The 19,722-nt window shown below is 42.3% G+C and overlaps 1 protein-coding gene across 4 annotated transcripts in view; it reads right to left on the minus strand.

The window, feature by feature from the left end:
* Positions 1-18,934, minus strand: part of tmem245 (transmembrane protein 245) — a 27,651-nt gene extending 8,717 nt beyond the window's left edge. For 3 of the 4 annotated variants that reach the window (XM_053612089.1, XM_053612090.1, XM_053612086.1), the window contains exons 1-14: positions 18,326-18,934; positions 16,102-16,219; positions 14,394-14,489; positions 14,077-14,199; positions 13,669-13,848; positions 13,327-13,496; positions 12,278-12,301; positions 7,231-7,335; positions 6,977-7,059; positions 6,679-6,769; positions 6,399-6,497; positions 4,903-5,034; positions 3,018-3,140; positions 2,698-2,843 (exon numbers count right to left, since the gene is read on the minus strand). In XM_053612089.1, the coding sequence (XP_053468064.1) occupies positions 2,698-2,843; positions 3,018-3,140; positions 4,903-5,034; positions 6,399-6,497; positions 6,679-6,769; positions 6,977-7,059; positions 7,231-7,335; positions 12,278-12,301; positions 13,327-13,496; positions 13,669-13,848; positions 14,077-14,199; positions 14,394-14,489; positions 16,102-16,219; positions 18,326-18,925 (2,090 nt within the window). In that variant the 5' untranslated portion in view covers positions 18,926-18,934. The remainder of the gene's footprint in view (positions 1-2,697; positions 2,844-3,017; positions 3,141-4,902; positions 5,035-6,398; positions 6,498-6,678; positions 6,770-6,976; positions 7,060-7,230; positions 7,336-12,277; positions 12,302-13,326; positions 13,497-13,668; positions 13,849-14,076; positions 14,200-14,393; positions 14,490-16,101; positions 16,220-18,325) is intronic. The other variant, XM_053612088.1, reaches the window with a different exon arrangement.
* Between the last annotated feature and the right edge of the window lie 788 nt (positions 18,935-19,722).

Here is a 19,722-nt window from a genome sequence, read left to right on the forward strand (position 1 = left end):
GCGATGGATTGACACCCTGTCCAGGGTGTCCCTGAGTTCCCTGGGATAGTCTCCAGGCTCCCTGCGACCCTATGTAGAATAAGCGGTACTGAAAATAGATGGATATCTGAAATTTGTAACATTAATTTTTTTGACACAATATATAAAAAAAAAAAGATATAGCTTTTTTCCTTAAAAATGTCTAACGGCTTTGTGGCTTGTCTACATCACATGGCTCTTATTCAGCCTGCAGCAATAAGAGACCCAAATGAAACCAAGGGTGCCAATACCTTTTCTTACAGATGATTCAAAATGAAATTCCAGGACTTTCTGAGCACAATTTTTTTTGTAGTTGTTGTTTTCAAGGACTATATAAGAGATGTCATTCAAATATATTCTTTATTGCTTCTTTTTCAATTCCCATAAAAGTATTATTAATAATAATAATAAAACACTTTTTAATATGGCACCCTGGAAAATATATATTTCCATTTCCCTGGCATTGCTTCATCTTCAACATAACGTCAGTGTACTCCAGGTGCGTGACAGGAGCACTGTTTCCAAGAACTTTCAATGGAAAAATCACGAAATGTCCCTAGATGATGTCATGCACTCATTAGCATATTCATTACATCATCGCGTCGTATTTGCATTGTGCCCAGTGTCAGCCTTCAGCATGTTTCCTATACTCTCTGTGCTCACACACTGTGGTGCCGAATTCACTATAAAGCTGTTATCATTTACATTGTTTCCGTTTTCTGTTCTCAGAAAATGGAACGAGTATGAAATAGCGACAGAAACGCAGCCATTAAGGCTACATGTTAACAAGCGGTCACTTCCAAGTCATTTCCAATCTGCTGCTCTGCACTGCTAAAATCCTGATTTATAACCCCGACGTCGTCTGACAAAATTATCATACACACAAGTTCAAGACAATGGCTGTGCTGTGATTATGGCTCTATTTACATGTAAAATAATCACTCTGAGAGAAAGTTAGACGTGAATGAATGTGCTGCTCTCGCTCTCTCTCTCATTGAACAGAGTAGCCACAGAGAGGCGTGTCTGCGGGGGAAACCAGGACCTCGCGCTCGAGAGGTAATACTGGCCACACTCTTCTAAGGAAAATAGCTAATGTTTGCCCAAACAGTCGCTAGATTTGTTACTAGGTGCATTTTGAGGAAAGCAAAAAGGCACTAAAGTGGACAGGAGCTGTTTTTGTCATAATGAATGAGTGAATAGAGGGAGGAGGAGGAGGAGGAGGAAGGGGAGGAAGAAGAGGAGGGGGCAGGAAGGGGAGGAAAGCAGGGAGGGGGGAGGGGGGAGGGGCTGCTGCAGGGTGTCATATTTTGAGTGAAAGGTTTGTATTCGAGTGCTATCGAAACTAAACACTTTAAAGTTGTTTAGCGATTTCGTATGTATTCACTTTTTGTAATTCGAGCACTTTTTAAGCGCCACTAGATCCAAAATGGTTTCTATTTTCAAGGTTTTATAATTCGTAAATTCCAAAAAGCCAAAATCAAGCACCTTGTACGGACCCTGTTCTTACTACAAATAAAGAGAGTTGAATCCAAAGCTTTGTCAGATAACAGTAGTTCAAAGAAAAACCTACAAGCCGGCGTGTTGCTGAATCTCAGATGGTGTTGAACAGGAGTGGAAAGTTATCTTATCTGTAAAGTTCTAGCATTTTTATTTGCGAGATAAAAAGGGAACGTGAGGAGTAACAGGTGCTTCCTCTGAGACCAGTGAAGCCAGCCAACCACATCTTTCTGAACTGTTGCTGAACAGTATAGACACGCATGCTAAGTATGAAAGATTCTGGAAGACATTTTGCTAAAAAAGTCTATACATGGAGACTTTGGGACACCCTGTAGTTTACCCCACATCATTATTATGCCATCGGCATTTTACGGTATAACGCATTGCTCTACTCTAAGAGTTTCATTGTCAAGCTATTGATAGATATTTTAGTAGTTTTTACATATTGGCCTCATCTAATATCACAATTGCTGCTGCAATACAAACAGTTAAAATCCATCATCTGTGTACTTTTTGTACACAAGCTATTTAGAGGACTGACAATAAAAACCAGCTGCCACTAGTGCACTAGTGTACATGAACGTTCTCCAGTGACTGTAGGTTAAAACCTGTGTAGTGTGCATATATGATGAATATGAGGCTCTTTGGAAATTGGTGTAGATTGAAGATGAATGATTTTAGGCGGGTCAAGGATGCTTTAAGAAATGTAATATTTGTTGTTTTGAAATGTATTTTGAAATGTCATTGTTATATTGCCTCCAGAAAAGAAAAAAAAAACGACGTTTGGAGATTTGCACTTGTATTGACGATTGCTGTGCTGTACTGTCCAACTTAAGAGCCATTACAGAAGGTTTTTTTTTGTTTTAAATAAATGTCAGTTTGAATTGAGTGAAGGTTTGTGTCAGTTGAGCTTGACCAATCAATGACCCATTTCTAGCTCCACCCACATATCAGTGTTCAGTACTCTTGGTACCGTGGCAAAAAGCATGGGTACTTAGTCATGCTACAGGTCACTTGGCAGTTGAAAATAATGACAGTGTGTGCTCATGGATTTGTAACGGTACTGTGCTGTACCACACTGTCAAGTGGGAAACTTGTTCTGTTGCTCTTGTGTGTATCCATCTGTGTGTATTCGCGCACGTGTGCGTGCGTGTGTGCGTGCGTGTGTGCGTGCGTGTCTACCTGATGGCTTCCTCCACAGACTGGCCGATGATGTTGGATGAAGGTCCAGGCTGGGACAGGGGTGTGAGACTGATCACCCATTTAACAGGCTTGTAGTACTCACCACTGGAGCTCAGTAAGTAGAACAGTGTTGTCAGGAAAATCACCTACACACACACACACACACACACACACACACACACACACACACACACACATAATAATCAGAGAATCATTCTGTGTGCAATACTGAATGTCATTGACATGTTTCTTTCTCCTCACAGTATGAATGTACAAATAATAGGCATAATAGGTGTGTGTGTGTGTGTGTGTGTGTTTACCAGTGACAGAACGAAGTTGAGCAGTGCCGTGCCGCTGTGGAACAGTACAGTGAGTAGCGTAGTTGTTGTGGAGATCAGCAAACCGACATTCCGGCTCATCACAACCCATAGAGACTCCACAATCTACGCACACACACACACGCACGCACGCACGCACACGCACACATGCACACACAGCAAGTTAATTACAAAATGAAAGATAAAAGTGCACACATTCATAACGGCACAAATTTGTGTTCGGTTTTCCAAATCAGAACAACTGATTTATTATAGAGAAGTATAAATAAAGATTCAAATAAACTGGATTTCATTAAACTATAAAGAATATATATATATATATATATATAAATAAATAAAGTGACGACGATGATGACGACACAAGCACACTATAACAGATCGTTAAGTGGTGGACAGGAAAATATTTCAAGAAATCAAACTGAGTTCTTTAAAAATAAATAAGTGGGTTAGGGCGGGTGGGCGGGCGGGCAGGCAGATAGATACTGTAAAAACAGCGTTCATTGATTCTAATTGTCTGAACATGAGCCAGCTCGGCTTCTGCGGCAGATCCTCTGTTGAGTCCATGACTCCAGCCACTATGAAACAAAACCATCACTTCGAACTGTCTTATTTACAGCCATAAACTAATCAGTAATGCTTCAGCATTAAAATGTATCTGCTGTCACCATTCAATCACAGTACTTGCTCTTCCAGACCTGTGGAATTTTATAACTGGACCTTTACTTTTTTTTTTCTTTTTTTTTACAGGTATCATGTATATACAGGTATCAGCAAGTTCAATTCAATGCTATTTAACACCAAACACATTATTTTATACTCATTTAAGACACTTGTTACTCCACATATCTAGTTGCCAAATGCAAACCGAAGCAGTCTTGAGTTCAAGAACACCATGTCCAAGTGATACCAGTGGTTACAATCTCTATAGCAACACAAAAACATGGTGGAGAGAGGACAAAGTGCTATAAGACACAATTAAAGTGACTTACTAAGCAGGGTTGTTCAAGTTGATCACATAAGCAGAATTATTCATTTGTACTCTTTTCTACAGATAAGCAGAATGAGAAACAGCTACAGAAGACACGTGTGTATTTTTTCCATTTCTAGTGTTCAGGCAGATATAAAGATGTGAAAGACTGCAATCTTCCCTCAGCTAAAAAAAAACAAACAACCACATTTACTATCTTACTCCGAATCAGCATGCTAAGAAAACAGATCAGCACTTCCTTCCTTTCAAAAACTCAATCAGTATTATACACATTATGTTCCATCAGGAGCGCGCGATGGCTTAGTGGTTCGGGTTAAGTTTAGGGTTAGGGTTAGCACGTTGTCCTCACACCTCCAGGGTTGGGGGTTCGATTCCCGTCGCTGCCCTGTGTGTATGGAGTTTGCATGTTCTCCCTGTGCTGTGGGGGTTTCTTCTGGATACTCCAGGTTCAGATAGGCTCCAGGTTCCCCATGACCCTTTAGGATAAGCGGTATAGAAGATGGATGGATGGATGCAGATTATATTTAGGATTTCTCCCTAATTTAATCTTGGCCAATTCTCACCCACCATCCAGTTCTCCCCTATTATACCATTATATATTATACCAATCTGGGAGGGTGTCAAAGAGCAGCGAAATACACTCGGAGGAAAGGGCTATCTACCCTCATCCGCATACATGAGCTCAGACACCCATGATTGGCTAGCGTTGTTGTGATCGCCATCCCGTCCCGTCCACCCGGAGAGCCCAGACAATTCTGCTCTCTTGGACTCCCGGCCACAGACTGATTGTAAAGCACCCATGATAACATTAACGTGTGTTAAAATCACGGCATATTGTACAATACACGCATACGAACAAACACCCACACACACACTCACCGATAGCAGTGTTTCAATGTTGTCCTGCAGGAAGGAGACAATATCCTGCCAGTCCAGTATGTCTCCCAGCCAGCTGTTCTGCCTCTGCATACTTTGCTTTTGGCCACGGTGGCGTCCGCTGTACGTTACGTTCTATGGGAAAAGAAAGAGAGAAGCATTGAAAAGCAGGGAACCGCAATGTATAATCATCTCATCTAACCTTGTAGTTCCAGGCAGACAGGCAGCACTTTTCCCACTCCACACTGCACTACAGCACAGTTTCTCATTTAAATCCACAACAATCCACACCTTGGTGGAGTATCAGTAATATCAGAGTATCAGTGTTCCATCACATAACCCATTTCCCACATGACACTACTGTTAACAGTGAACACTGAAGCGTAGCAACAATACAGAATTCACTCGGTATTTAGTTTCATGTGAAGCTCACCTGTACTGAGTGAGAAAGCGTGGTTCAAAAAAAGGTTGGCCTTTATATAAATAACTAAACTGTAGCATACAATTCAGACATACTAATAGTACAGTAATGTGATTTGGGACGCAGCCCTAGATGTATTTTTATGCCTCAAATGACACCTGGTAATGATTCTGTGATAACTGAGTAATAACTGATAACTGATAATCTGTAATAACATCCGTCTCTGTTTGTCTGCCTCGTCTGTCTCCATCTGTCTCTGTCTGCCTGTCTCCATCTGTCTCTGTCTACCTGTCTGTCTGTCCCCGTCTGTCTGTCTCTGTCTCGGTCTACTTCCATTTGTCTCCCTGTCTCTGTCTGCCTGCCTGTCTCCATCTGTCTCTGTCTGCCCGTCTAAACCTGTCTCTGTCTGCCTGTCTCCATCTGTCTGCCTGTCTGTCTCCGTCTGTCTGTATCTGTCTCGGTCTACTTCCATTTGTCTCCCTGTCTCTGTCTGCCTGCCTGTCTCCATCTGTCTCTGTCTGCCCGTCTAAACCTGTCTCTGTCTGCCTGTCTCCATCTGTCTGCCTGTCTGTCTCCGTCTGTCTGTATCTGTCTCGGTCTACTTCCATTTGTCTCCCTGTCTCTGTCTGCCTGCCTGTCTCCATCTGTCTCTGTCTGCCCGTCTAAATCTGTCTCTGTCTGCCTGTCTCCATCTGTCTGTCTGTATCTGTCTGTCTTCATCTGTCTCTGTCTGCCTCTGTCTGTCTGTATCTGTCTGTCTCTGTCTCCATCAGTCTATGTCTGCCTGTCTCCGAATGTCTGTGTCAGTCATTTTTCATCTGTGTCTGTTTGTCCCTGTCTGTCTCTCTGCGTCTCCGTCTGTCTGCTCATCTCTGCATGTCTATCTGCATCAGCCTGTCTCTATCTGGGTCTGCCTGTCTGTCTCCATCTGTCTCTGTATTCCTGTCTCTGAATAACGGTCCGTTTACCCCTGTGTGTCTGCCTGTCTCCATCCTCATCTATCTCTGTGTGTATCCGTTTGTGTCCATCGTCTGCGTCTACATCTGTGTCCGTCTCCATCCATCTCTGTGCTGATTACCTTGACAAACCATGAGTGGTAAAGTCGGTCCCACAGCTCCAGGACCTGCTTCTCGATCACTGCCGTGTTGTTCACTTTCTCACCAAGCATCTTCTGGAGCTACAGAAACACAAAGACACTCTTACTGCACTTTCCTTCAAGTACACATCCATGCGCAGGCTGTTCAGGTTGGATTACGTTAGCTGGCTTTTGTTGGATTATAATGATGTATGATCAAATCATTGTACATGTAAGACAAGCCAAGCTAAAACTGGCTAAACCCCCCTGACCTGTACCTTACCTTTTGCGTGATCCACTCTCTCCCATGCTGGTACACATTCGTAGCTGCCGAGTTAAGAGCTTTCTGGACAACACGAGCCTCTGGAAGCCAGCTGCGACACACACACACACACACACACACACACACACACACACACACACACACACAAACGGAAAAGTTTATAAAGGCACTGCATTATGTCACTGTGTGTGTGTGATGTGTGTGTGTGAGATGTGTGCGAGTGTGTCTGTGTGTGTGTGATGTGTGTATGTGTGTGATGTGTGTGTGATGTGTGCGTGTGTGTTGTCATGTGTCTTACTTGGCCCACTCAGGGTGGTTGGCAAGAGTCTCGTTGATCAGGTTGCTGGTGACCTCTATGATATGAGCGCTCTCATGATGCACCTAAAAAAAAATTCACACCAACTGTATCAGGCACAGAAACACATTTTGACAAGTTTAAGGCAGCAAAATAAATTCTGATATCGGTTACATGTTTCTATCCACTATTACGACTGTACTACACGACTATTTTAGTGTTTTATTTTGTGTGTGTGGATTTTGCATACTGTATACCATAGCAGTGAGCAAGAGGGCCATGAGGAGTGTCCCTGTGACCAGGAGAAAGATGATGAAGATGCTGATGAGTTTATCCAGAGATTTCTCCAACCATATGATCATCTGAAAAGGAGGGGAGGGGACCAAGAAAGAGAGGTAGAAGCATAAAGATTAGCTTCCAGAAGGTGTAGATGCTGAAACAGCAAGTCTGTGTGAGCACAAAGAGAAACCTGCTTCCACTGTCCTACAAGTCAACCCCGAGAAACCAGCTAGCGAAAGCAGTAGCCATCTAGGGTCCTTATCCCTCGACAATAATCAAAAAGGGGAGGTGTTGCTAATGTTTTGCTGTTTACATGCTTGCGACAAATTTGGCACGCTCTTAGGAAAAAAAGGGTTTCTTAAGGGTTAATAGTTCCTTTGTAACGGGTTCTACCTGGTTCACAAAACCCTTCAGCGTTCTATCTAAGCTTTTGGAGAACATTTTCTTCCTCAATATGCACGAATTTAAAAAAATAAAGAAACAAATACTGCTAGCCCATCTGCCTCAAGATTCGACATGTGCATTCTGAGATGCTTTTCTGCTCCGCACGGTTGTAAAGAGTGGTTATGTGAGTTACCATAGCCATCCTGCCAGCTCAAACCAGTCTGGCCAATCTGCTCTGACCTCTCTCGCATCAGTAAGGCGCTTCCGCCTGCAGAACAACCACTCGCTGGATGTGCGATTGTTTTTCGCACCATTCTGTGTAAACTCGACTGACTGTAGTGTGTGAAAGTCCACAGAGATCAGCAGTTTCTGAACTACTCAAACCAGCCTGTCAGGCACCAACAACCATGCCACGGTCAAAGTCACTCAAGTAGAACCTTTTTAGGAATCTTTAACCCTTTAAACATCCAAAGAACCCATGGGGAACCCTTTTTTGTAAGAATGTACATTCGCACATGACTGTGTTTCAGACCCAGGAGGCGTGATTGTGCTAACAGCGAGCTCTGCTAAACAGGAAGTGGTTGATGAATATAGATAAGTGTTACTTTTACAGCAGACCAGGTTTCTCTGCGCACCCCATAGCTAAAAGGTCCTGTCTAAGGCAGTCTAATCCTGTTCCCGTGTCTGGTTTAGTCAGGTGGCTAATTAGTTCTCATCACAGCCTAACGCTGGTTCAGTAGAGGTTAGTGATGCGTTGTGTGTTTCAGGTAATGAACATTAGGCAAGAACTTGTAGACTGAAATGTGAGTAAAAAGCTGGTATTTGATGACAATGAGCCAAAGCCACATGCTGAGACCTTACAATGAACTTCAGCACCATCTGTTCCTTTCAGCAGGGTGAGAGTGTTCTATATCTGACTCTGCACTTTGGGGAATGTCATGTTCTCTCAGTGTGTTGATGAGAGGCTGAGTTCAGAATTAATTCATTCTCAGGCAGGGCACTCACCTGCTGATGTTCTCTCAAAGCAGAGGTTATTATATATTTTTTTTTTATAAAGGGGGAAAATGTGTGATGGAAAATGTGTTATTTCTAACTAAATTGCATTTGTACCCTTTAGAAGAAATCGAAAGGCATATCTTTCATTTTACAGAACAGATTTGAAGAAAAAGACCCTCATTAGTGTGTTTGACGCAACTTGGACTCTGACTCTAAAACTAGTATGGCGTTTAAATGGTAATAATAGTAATAATAATAATAATAATAATAATAATAGGTTGTGAATTTACTAATATTATAGTTGCATTAATGTTGTGCTTTTCAGTTACAGCTGGATTTACTACATGGGCCAGCATATATTCTTTAAAAAAAAAAAAAAAAAAAAAAAAAAATTCACTTTCTCCAATTGTTGCGTCCTAAAATAGCAAGGGCCAACTCTCAGGGAAAATTCCTCCCCCACACAGGACTCACTCCAAACCTAAATACACCCCACTCCTGTCTGTCTGATTCAGGCATGTGCCGAGAGGAAATTTCCATTACAATGCTTGTCTATCCTTTTATGATTCCTTACTATAATTAGCAAAAAGCATTTTGCTGAACTGATCTTGTTGGGCAAAAAGGAATTTAAGATGAAACTGTAACTCAGGTGTGGGCAAATGATAAATGTATTAGCTAGCCCACCACTAGGTAACTGAACGCTCCACTGTGCTGGAAAACGTGGTAGCTAACATAATGGAATAACACACGGCCAATGAGTTTGCTAGTTTAGTTAAATGCATTAATCCAGATTAAGGGAAATGAACAATTATATAATAATAATAATAATAATAACTTTCATTTATATAGCACTTTTCTAGACACTCAAAGCTCTTTATATAGTATGGGGGGAATCTCCTCAACCACCACCAGTGTGCAGCATCCACCTGGATGATGTGATGGCAGCCATAGTGTGCCAGATACCAGCTATTGGTGGAGAGGAGAGGAGAATGATGTAGCCAATTCAGGGATGGAGATTATTAGGGGGCCATGTTAGATAAGGGCAGTGGGGGAATTTCACCAGGACACCGGGGTATACCCCTACTCTTTACGATAAGTGTCCTGGGATTTTTAATGGTCACATAGAGTCAGGACCTCAGATTAACGTCTCATTCGTAAGACGTACAGTGCAGCCGGAAAGTATTCACAGCGCTTCACTTTTTCCACATTTTTTTATGTTACAGCCTTATTCCAAAATGGATTAAAATTATTTTCCTCAAAATTCTACAAACAATACCCCATAATGACAACGTGAAAGAAGTTTGTTTGAAATCTTTGCAAATTTATTAAAAATAAAAAACAAAAAAAGCACATGTACATAAGTATTCACAGCCTTTGCTCAATACTTTGTTGAAGCACCTTTGGCACCAATTACAGCCTCAAGTCCTTTTGAGTATGAGCTTGGCACACCTATTTTTGGGCCGTTTCTCCCATTCTTCTTTGCAGGACCTCTCAAGCCCTATCAGGTTGGATGGGGAGTGTCAGTGCACAGCCATTTTCAGATCTCTCCAGAGATGTTCAATCGGGTTCAAGTCTGGGCTCTGGCTGGGCCACTCAGGGACATTCACAGAGTTGTCCTGTAGCCACTCCTTTGTTATCTTGGCTGTGTGCTTAGGGTCGTTGTCCTTTTGGAAGATGAACCTTCGCCCCAGTCTGAGGTCCAGAGCGCTCTGGAGCAGGTTTTCATCAAGGATGTCTTTGTACACTGCTGCAGTCATCTTTCCCTCGATCCTGACTAGTCTCCCAGTTCCTGCCACTGAAAAACATCCCCACAGCATGATGCTGCCACCACCATGCTTCACTGTAGGGATGGTATTTGCCAGGTGATGAGTGGTGCCTGGTTTCCTCCAGACATGATGCTTGCCATTCAGGCCAAAGAGTTCAATCTTTGTTTCATCATGGTCTGAGAGTCCTTCAGGTGCCTTTTTGCAAACTCCAGGCAGGCTGTCATATGCCTTTTACTGAGAAGTGGCTTCCGTCTGGCCACTCTACCATTCAGGCCTGATTGATGGAGTGCTGCAGAGATGGTTGTTCTTCTGGAAGGTTCTCCTCTCTCCACAGAGACACGCTGGAGCTCTGTCAGCGTGACCATCAGGTTTTTGGTCACCTCCCTGACTAAGGCCCTTCTCCCCCGATCGCTCAGTGTGGCCAGGCGGCCAGCTCTAGGAAGAGTCCTGGTGGTTCCAAACTTCTTCCATTTACGGATGATGGAGGCCACTGTGCTCATTGGGACCTTCAATGATGCAGAAATGTTTCTGTACCCTTCCCCAGATCTGTGCCTCGATACAATCCTGTCTCGGAGGTCTATAGACAATTCCTTGGACTTCATAGCTTGTTTTGTGCTCTGACATGCATTGTTAACTGTGGGACCTTACATAGACAGGTGTGTGCCTTTTCAAATCATGTCCAATCAACTGAATTTACCACAGGTGGACTCCAATCAAGTTGTAGAAACATCTCAAGGATGATCAGTGGAAACAGGATGCACCTGAGCTCAATTTTGAGTGTCATGGCAAAGTCTGTGAATACTTATGTACATGTGCTTTTTTTTGTTTTTTATTTTTAATAAATTTGCAAAGATTTAAAACAAACTTCTTTCACGTTGTCATTATGGGGTATTGTTTGTAGAATTTTGAGGAAAATAATGAATTTACTCCATGTTGGAATAAGGCTGTAATATAACAAAATGTGGAAAAAGTGAAGCGCTGTGAATACTTTCCGGATGCACTGTACACTGTATATTATGACGCACACCGTATTTGCGTCCTCAGCAAAACGTTTCAGCTATATACTATGGTGCTCTAATTATTCATGCACTGTCTTAATTGTCTATCGTCTTTATTTTCTCTCAATACGTTTAACCACAGAGTAACTCTGAGTAATATGACTGGCTTTGCACTGGATTTTATTTTCCTTGGTTTCTGCATATATAGCATAGCAGATGGTGAGATTTGGAACAAATAGTTTGCGCTGTAGTTACAGCATTGGGGTGCGTCAAACTATTCTGATGCGTAACTTTAAAAGAGCTACATACCAAATGAAAACATTTGCTTTGTAAAAGTCAGTGAAGGAGTAGTGCTTATTTTCTTTTTCATACTTTCTGCTTTTATTTATTTATTTATTAAACATGGTGGTGGTAGTTTCTATATTTTATAATAATGCATTTTGAATACTGCAGTAACTCAGTAAATGACCTGTTATCGGCACATGTCTAATCAGGGTTTCTCTCCATGCATCTCACACACACTGAAGCCAACCAAGCCCACACACGTCTACAGCTGTGGAAAAGACCGAAGCCTCACAGGCTGTTCCTTTACTGGGACGTTCTTAATGCCAAATATTTGTATATCTTAACCTGACAGGAAAAGCTTTCGGTCTCTTCCACAGAGCAAAAGCAGTATACACACTCGCACACAAACAAAAGCAAGATCCGCAAGTCTGCAAGCTCAGCTGAGAACAGAAAGATGGAGGGATGACAGTGAATGAGGGGAAAAAACATCAGTCCAAGCTTCTACTAGGTGTGCACACTGTCACGCTTTCGCTCTTCCTTTCTGTTATTATTCTTTTTTCCTTGTCTCTCTCCCACTCTTGCTAGCGCAAACCATTTACCTGCTTGTTAAGCCAATGCCAGAGCTTTGAGAAAGGAGACAGAGAGACAAAGTGTTATTAGAAACAACCAATAAGAGTGCAGGAAAGCAGCAAACATCAACATGTTGTTTTTTCAGGCAACAGTAGAACAGGACAGGATTGGAGGTAGGAAATACTCTACTCTGTGAGTAGAAACAGCTTTTGTTTACCTAATTAAAAATACCATCCTTTAAAAAATAAAAATTGTTGTCCTACATTCCTAAAAAAAAAAAAAAAGAAGACTTTTCACCTGTAGGTCATGTTTTAATGAGATGAGTAAGAGCAAAGAACTTTCAGGATAATATAATTGAATGGCAATGACTACACAATCCATATAGCTAGTTCAATTCTGATTGGCTGAGCATTTCCATTACGTTAAATAAACCTAACAGCACTTAGCAATTAGACAATAAAGACTTGTTGATGTACATTAACGGACAATGAGTTGTCTCTTCTCAAAACCCAAAGCATCAACAGAAGGAAAAACACTGGCCCAGAAACGTTGGTTTATCTTCTCAAAGAGGAAAGCTCACACTGTGAGACTGTAAATACCTAAAACTAGGATGTTGTATAACTCCATCACCTGTACACGAAGTCCTACAGATAAAATCTAAGGTGTTTTGTTCATACAATCTTTACACAAATAACTACAGAACTAAATAGCTGATCTAAACCGTGGTGATAAGAAAACCTGAGCAATTCATTAACTGTATGAATCTTTTAACCACCTTATATAACATCAATGCTGAATTCTTGATTCTGATTGGTCAGAAGGTGTTGATTAATTTTCTATAACAGCAGCTTTGACAGTACAGACTGCATTTTTAATGTGTTTGTTCAAATAGTATACCAAGAGCTAATTTAATAAATCATTTCCTCAGTGGCCGAGTCGCTCCTACTGGTGAGTTTACAGCTGCTATAATCATCTTCAGAACATCTGTGCATTGTGTACAGGTTGAGTTTTACGTATGAGGATTCTTCAGGGAACTGTAAAGACGGTACGCCGTAAGTGGATCCACTAGAGGTGTTACCTTGGTATCAACCCGCAGTAGAAACTGTGCGAGTCCTTTGATTGGTCCAGGCAGCAGAGCATCCTGTCTGTCTCTGATAAACCTCTCCAGCACCACCCACCACGCTGCCAATGTCCGCTCGGCGAAATTCTTCACCCCGAAATGCACCACCAACCTCTTAATTACCCACACTGTCAGAGCAAAACACACACACACACACACACACACACACACACACACATATACATATATACACACCAATACACACTAATTCTTCTTCAAATCAAAATGAGTATTCAAATATACATACAAAAGAGAATACATTTTGTCCAGCTAGCATACACACAAAGACACACAGATTACCAGCAAAGGGGATGGGCAACAGCTGCAGGATCCAGAGGTTGAGCCAGATCTGCACCAGCACAATGGCCCACACCAGCAGCACAAAATAGATATCACTGGCTTTCTCCTTGTGCGCAAGACTATGGAAATCCGGGCGGGGACGCAGTGGCGTGGTGAACACCTCACTCGTTTTAGAGTCATCTGTGTATATGCATAAAAGACACACCATCAAACTTAACACCACAACACAACCAACACAACAGTCAGATTCTTTGGAAGAGCTGCACAATCAGTAACCCAGAACCTTAACCACAAGCCACCACTGCGCCAGTATAGATTCATTCATTTTCTTGAAGGGTGTTGTTCGTATATAAGAACTCGTGTAGCATGAGTGTGTCGTCTGTGTATGTATGTATGTTTTTCTTTTACCTTTAGATGGTGCTTTGGCATCGCTCTCTCCATCATTCTCAGCCACAGGCCAGTGGTTACTGCAGGTAATGGCCATGTAGATAGTGTTAGCAGCAAAGGAAAGGACCTGTCCTGGCAGTTCCCCTAGAAATGAAGAAGTCACCAAAAAAAGGAGATGTACATTCATTCTTCCACTAGTTCTTACATCACTCCTGTCTCACACTCTCTGCACTAGTCCTGTGCACAGCTCCAGGTTTGTCTGTTACACCATGATCTTGAAGATTTTTTTACAGTATATTCATGACAACTCAGTTTACAGTCATTTCTTCTCTCCTCACCTTTTCCTGGTACAGGTGCTTTCTCCTGAGAGCCCACTATTAGCAGAATGACCGCCAAGACAAACATGGGCACTCGCCAGGCTCCTGCCAGAGACACTGCAGCAAAAAAAAAAACAAGGTGGAAGATGAGAACACAAACACACAACTGCAGTAAATGAACTTGCACTGTTGAATATTCAATTCGGATTTGGTCAGGAGGTGTTGGTCAATTTTCTATGACAGTGGGTTTATATGAATGCATTCTTATCGTTTCTATAGTAACAACTGACACAGGGACTTGTCTGGCAGATGCACCACATAAGCGTATTAACAAACATGTGATTTTAGTCGCTGATCGAGCGCAGATTTCCATGAGGCAATGTTTATTTAGCGTTTATGGAAGGAAACTCCAGTTTCAGTGCTTCAACAGTAAATAGGTTTTCCGATATATGAAAGGACAGAAGGCTTTGCGGAGAGGATGGTGATGGAAGGACTGGTTATAGCTGCTATGACATAAGTGATAGCACGAACTAACTTGCTTCATGGATGTTCCATGACGTTAACTATAAACGAATGAAAGTTCAGTTTAAAAAATAAAATTGTGTAGCAAAATGGTGTGGCGTTAGTTAAAAAAAAACAACAACAACAACAAAAAAAACGCTTCAGGACATGCTGTTATTGGAAAAAAAAAATTGAAGAAAATTTAGGTAATTATGCCGCATCATACCACCACTCCTGTCATTTTTTATTGCTTACATCGTACTTTTTTTTTTTTAGATCTACTGTTTATATAAACTGTCACCCAAAATGGATGTATCCAAAGGCATGGATTAAAGGAAATACATACAGTCATTGTAAATAAATAAACACTGCTCATGAGCAACAATTCAGTGTGTCTAGGACTTGTGAAGTCTGTGTGCGTGGTAGAGAGATCGCACTCTTATTTATGTTTGCTGGGTTTGTTATCGGTAGCTAGGCTGTAGAGCGCTAGGAGAAATTTATACTGCACTAAAACAAGAAAGATCACAGTCGCACAGGCGCCTGAGAGAACTAGTGCTACCCAAACGGTCCTGTATCCAAGTACAGCCAAATATAATGGCAAAATAAATAGACGTAAACTTATGAAATCATAAAAGGACCTCGGGTTTTGTTTAAGAGTACTTTTATCTTTATGTGTGTGTGTGTGTGTGTGTGAGAGAGAGAGAGAGAGAGAAAGCAGTAGGAGAAGTGGTTAGACAGCAGCTGTGTGTGAAGTCTAACCATAGTGATGAATTAGGGCCTGTTAAAGAGACAAAAGGTCAGCACTATGGCATTCTGGCTAAAGTCCACTATGACACAAGCACTGCTCTTTCTCTATGAAAGGCCAATTTGTCAGTCAGCACAGGAAATATCCAGCAAAGCTCGCTATGATCGGGAACTAAATATGCTCAAAACAGTCAGGGATATTAAGTGGTTCTGAAAGCTTTTCTGCAACTTCCACATAAACAGAACAGAAAACGAAAGCGTAGACTGCGATAGTCTGTTATGACTGTGTGTTTAAATTTCCCAAGCTTTTCACACTTCAGGATGTTCACTGGCTTTTTCTCGAGCACACAGCAGACTAAACTCTTCAATTTGTCGAATGATGCTAAACTGTGTCGTCTAATTTGTACGTTTTTGTCGTCCCCCCCTCCCCCCTCCGTGGCTGTGTCTCTGTTCTTGCTTGTAAGGCAACCCATGCCGGACTTACCCAGGTAGAATATAAGAACCGTCCAAATTGGCACAGACATGGCACGCAGGTACCCCTCCATACCCGGTGTCCACTTAAACACCACGGCCAGCACATAACCCACCACTAACGTTCCAACCTGGAAAAGAGACAGAGAGTGAGAAGCTTTCCGTTCAAGATATCATATCCGGAAGTTTCCCTGCCATTCAATACTAATCTAATACAGACAGTTTCGCATCCATACGGGCTATTAACTAATGAAACATGATCAGAAAAGATAGGATAAAATACATTCAGATAAATGTGCATCAGTGCAGAAAATAATGGAAGATTTTATTAATGTCATTTCCATATTTTTCCAGGTCTGGAAATGCCTTCCTTTAAAATGTCATACTCTTCCTGACCATGAAAAAGTCAGGAAAATGTCCACTGTCCTAATGGGTCCTATTTTTGGTCAGAAATCTGTACACCAATCAAAATAAAGAGTTTTATTAAGTACATTCTGTTCTCTGGATAAAGTAATCTGTATTATCCTAGGGCTAATGCTATTTAAACTTATTTTTGTTCAGCCTGTTGTGTAGATGGAACGTACAAGCAAATTTGCCCTGAAAATGGCTGAAAAACTCAAATTTGTATGAATACGATACACAACGTTTGCAAAATACAACATTCTTTCTCTACAGAGAAGTAAAAGTGTTCTGTGAAGATTGTTAGTCATCCAGATCATTGAGGGTGAATTAGTACACACACTTAAATACATAATTAAATGCATTGGCGAGGACGAGTCAAGCTTGTTCACATCCATTACACCCACACCTGTATTTCACATTCTCCTTCTTAATGATGTGTTACAGATGTGGCAGGCTGAAAAACACAACATCAGCTCCAATGGAGATCAAACCTAGCGAGGGTTTCACTCCGAGTCATCACCAGACACGACCATCTACAGTCTGGGCTAGAAAGAAATCAGTCCCAGCCTCACTTCATACCATTCTGTGTATTTTTTGTACAACCACTGTAGTGGTGGTGCTCTTGGGCTTGGTTCTACACAAATTCAAAATAATGTAAATGACTGGACGTGAATGCCAACAATGAATCCTCACGCTGATGTCTTTTTATCTCTGAAAAGCAACGTGTACCATACCGTCCCAAGCAAACAGTGTAATGTACAAAATTATTTACACATTTATAACATCTCTATACTAGTGTGCTGTACATCACTCCCAGTTCTCCAACATACTGTAAGGAATAGTGAGTAAGGTGTTAATGCATCAGAGATGTTCGTCTGTGACAGAACAGCACAGACACCATAAGGCATTTCATACGCATACGCACGTGAAGACGTAGCAAATGTACATTTTGTACATACTGGCGGACTAAAAACGTTGTATACTAGAGGAAAGGTCAGAGCTAAAATATACCTCGAGAGCACCAGAGTCTAATATATAAACATATTGTAATGTAGAATTCTCAGATGTGTTCCTGTGAAGATGTGAAGAGGTTTAAGACTTATGGTGTATTTAAAATTAGACTTAGGATTTCTGGTGCTGGTTCAGTTGTTAAGGCTCTGAGATACTGGTCAGAATGGGCTGATACTGATCCAGTACTGACATCCCAGTCTATAGAGATTACACAGAAGGGTGAGTAAAACAAAAAAACACTCAGAGAGTTGCAGTTCTGCCTTGTTGATGATGGCAGACGAGAATGGTTAGAGCAGACGGGAAGACTATGGTAACTCGGTTAGCCACTCTTTACAACCGTGGTGAGCAGAAAAGCATCTCAGAGTTCAACACACTGAACCTTGAGGTGGATGGGCTACAAGAGCAGAAGACCACATCAGGTTCCACTTGTGTCAGCTAAGATCAGAAGACTACAGTAGGCACAAGCTCACCAAAACCAGACCAAAGGAACTGGAAGACTGGAAAACCATCATCTGGTCTTTTTTTTTCTTCTTTTCTAAGTACATTTTCCAGCACATTTGGACCCAACAACCAGTACACAGTCAAATGCACTGAGATCACATACTTTCCCCAGTCTGATGTTTAAACATTCCCTGAAGCTTTTGACCTGTATGTGCATGATTCTATGTATTCACCTCATGCCTCCTGATTGGTTGATTGGATAATTGGTGAATCACAGTGTTTTGGAGACGTATTAATGAGCAGGACAGATCGGACAAATCGTAAGAACCCCGGCATGAGGGGCGTGTCACTCTTTACACGCGCGCGCGCGCTCACTCACTCACCCATAAGGTGCTGAAGTAGTCAAGCACGTGGCATATGACGTCACACAGGTGCTCGAGCACAGCCTGCATGCCGATGACGCTCCAGAACAGATAGAGGAAATAGAGGAGCGGCGCACCGGCCCCGATCACCAGCAGCACCTTGAGTCGCTCGAGCAGCAGAGCGCCCAGAGTCTCTACACCGTGGTTCACACAGCGGACCGGCACCAGCAGTGTCCCCAGCACGATGGGCGTGCCGCTGGCCCGGAGCCCGCTGAGCCACGAGCGTCCCACGCGCGCCAGAGAGTGCTTGAACGGGTGCAGGAAGGTTCCGCACAGCACGGCCCAGAGCAGCGGCCGCAGGAACGCCTCGAGGATGAAGTACACCAGCACCGCGGCGCCGCAGCAAATCGCCACGAAGATCATGGCGCCCGTGTTGTAGAAGGCCTGCTTGATGTTCTTGTCAAACTTCAGAGACGGCTGCTGACCAAACAGATGGCCAACCATACCGACGGCGGGCTGCGCCGACTCCCCAAACGACACCCGGGGAGCGCGAGCCACACGAGCGGCGGGAATCACTGGATCCCCGTCCAGATCCGGATCCGGACCCTCCGCTTCTGCCATGTCTGCTGTCCCGCTCTACACTCCTGCCTGCTCTGCTCCGTAAACACACATGAGGAATTACGGACGTAGGAAAAGCGTGACGTAGCTTGTTGCGAGTACACTGGGTAATGTAGTGTCAGGCTATTAGGCTGCGCGTGATACTGGCCTCTGAGTCAATTCTTTGATCCGGCTCATTTGAGTGAACTCTGATAACCGACTCGCATGACGAGATAACTTCTCTTAATGAAGCACAAACACAGCAGGCACAATGGCATCAATACTGTATTTACTTACTTACTGTATTTTAATGGTTTTACACGGTTTTACTAACTTGCTGATTAAACGCGGTGCAAAATAATGTAATTTTGTTAATTATAAAGTAGAGTAAGAGTTCATTATATATTTTCAGTCAGGTATAGAAGAACAATCACTGGTCGTTTTTGCAAAAACAAGCAAAAAAAAAAAAAAGAAGCAATGAGTCGTTTTGGAGTTAAGAGTCGGCTCTTAATTGGTGAGCAGAGCCGAGTAATCTGACTCAATCAAAATAACAGAAATTCCACTACCAAATCAGCAGCCTGAAAACTGTAGGCCACCAAACTTCTTATGACCAAAATCACTTATATATTAGATCTTGGTCATATAGATATATCTCACAATGTTATCTTGCCTTTTTCCTCTGAGCATGTGCATGTATAAATAGGTGTGGCCAAATGGCTAACACAGAGTGGTGAAATAAACCTGTGGGTTTTGGTGGCTAATGACAAAAAAAGTGATTATACAACATTATACAATCACTATTTTCTAGTCATTGGCCACCA

The sequence above is a fragment of the Ictalurus furcatus genome, chromosome 23, assembly GCF_023375685.1.
Source record: "Ictalurus furcatus strain D&B chromosome 23, Billie_1.0, whole genome shotgun sequence".
Lineage (NCBI taxonomy): Eukaryota > Metazoa > Chordata > Actinopteri > Siluriformes > Ictaluridae > Ictalurus > Ictalurus furcatus.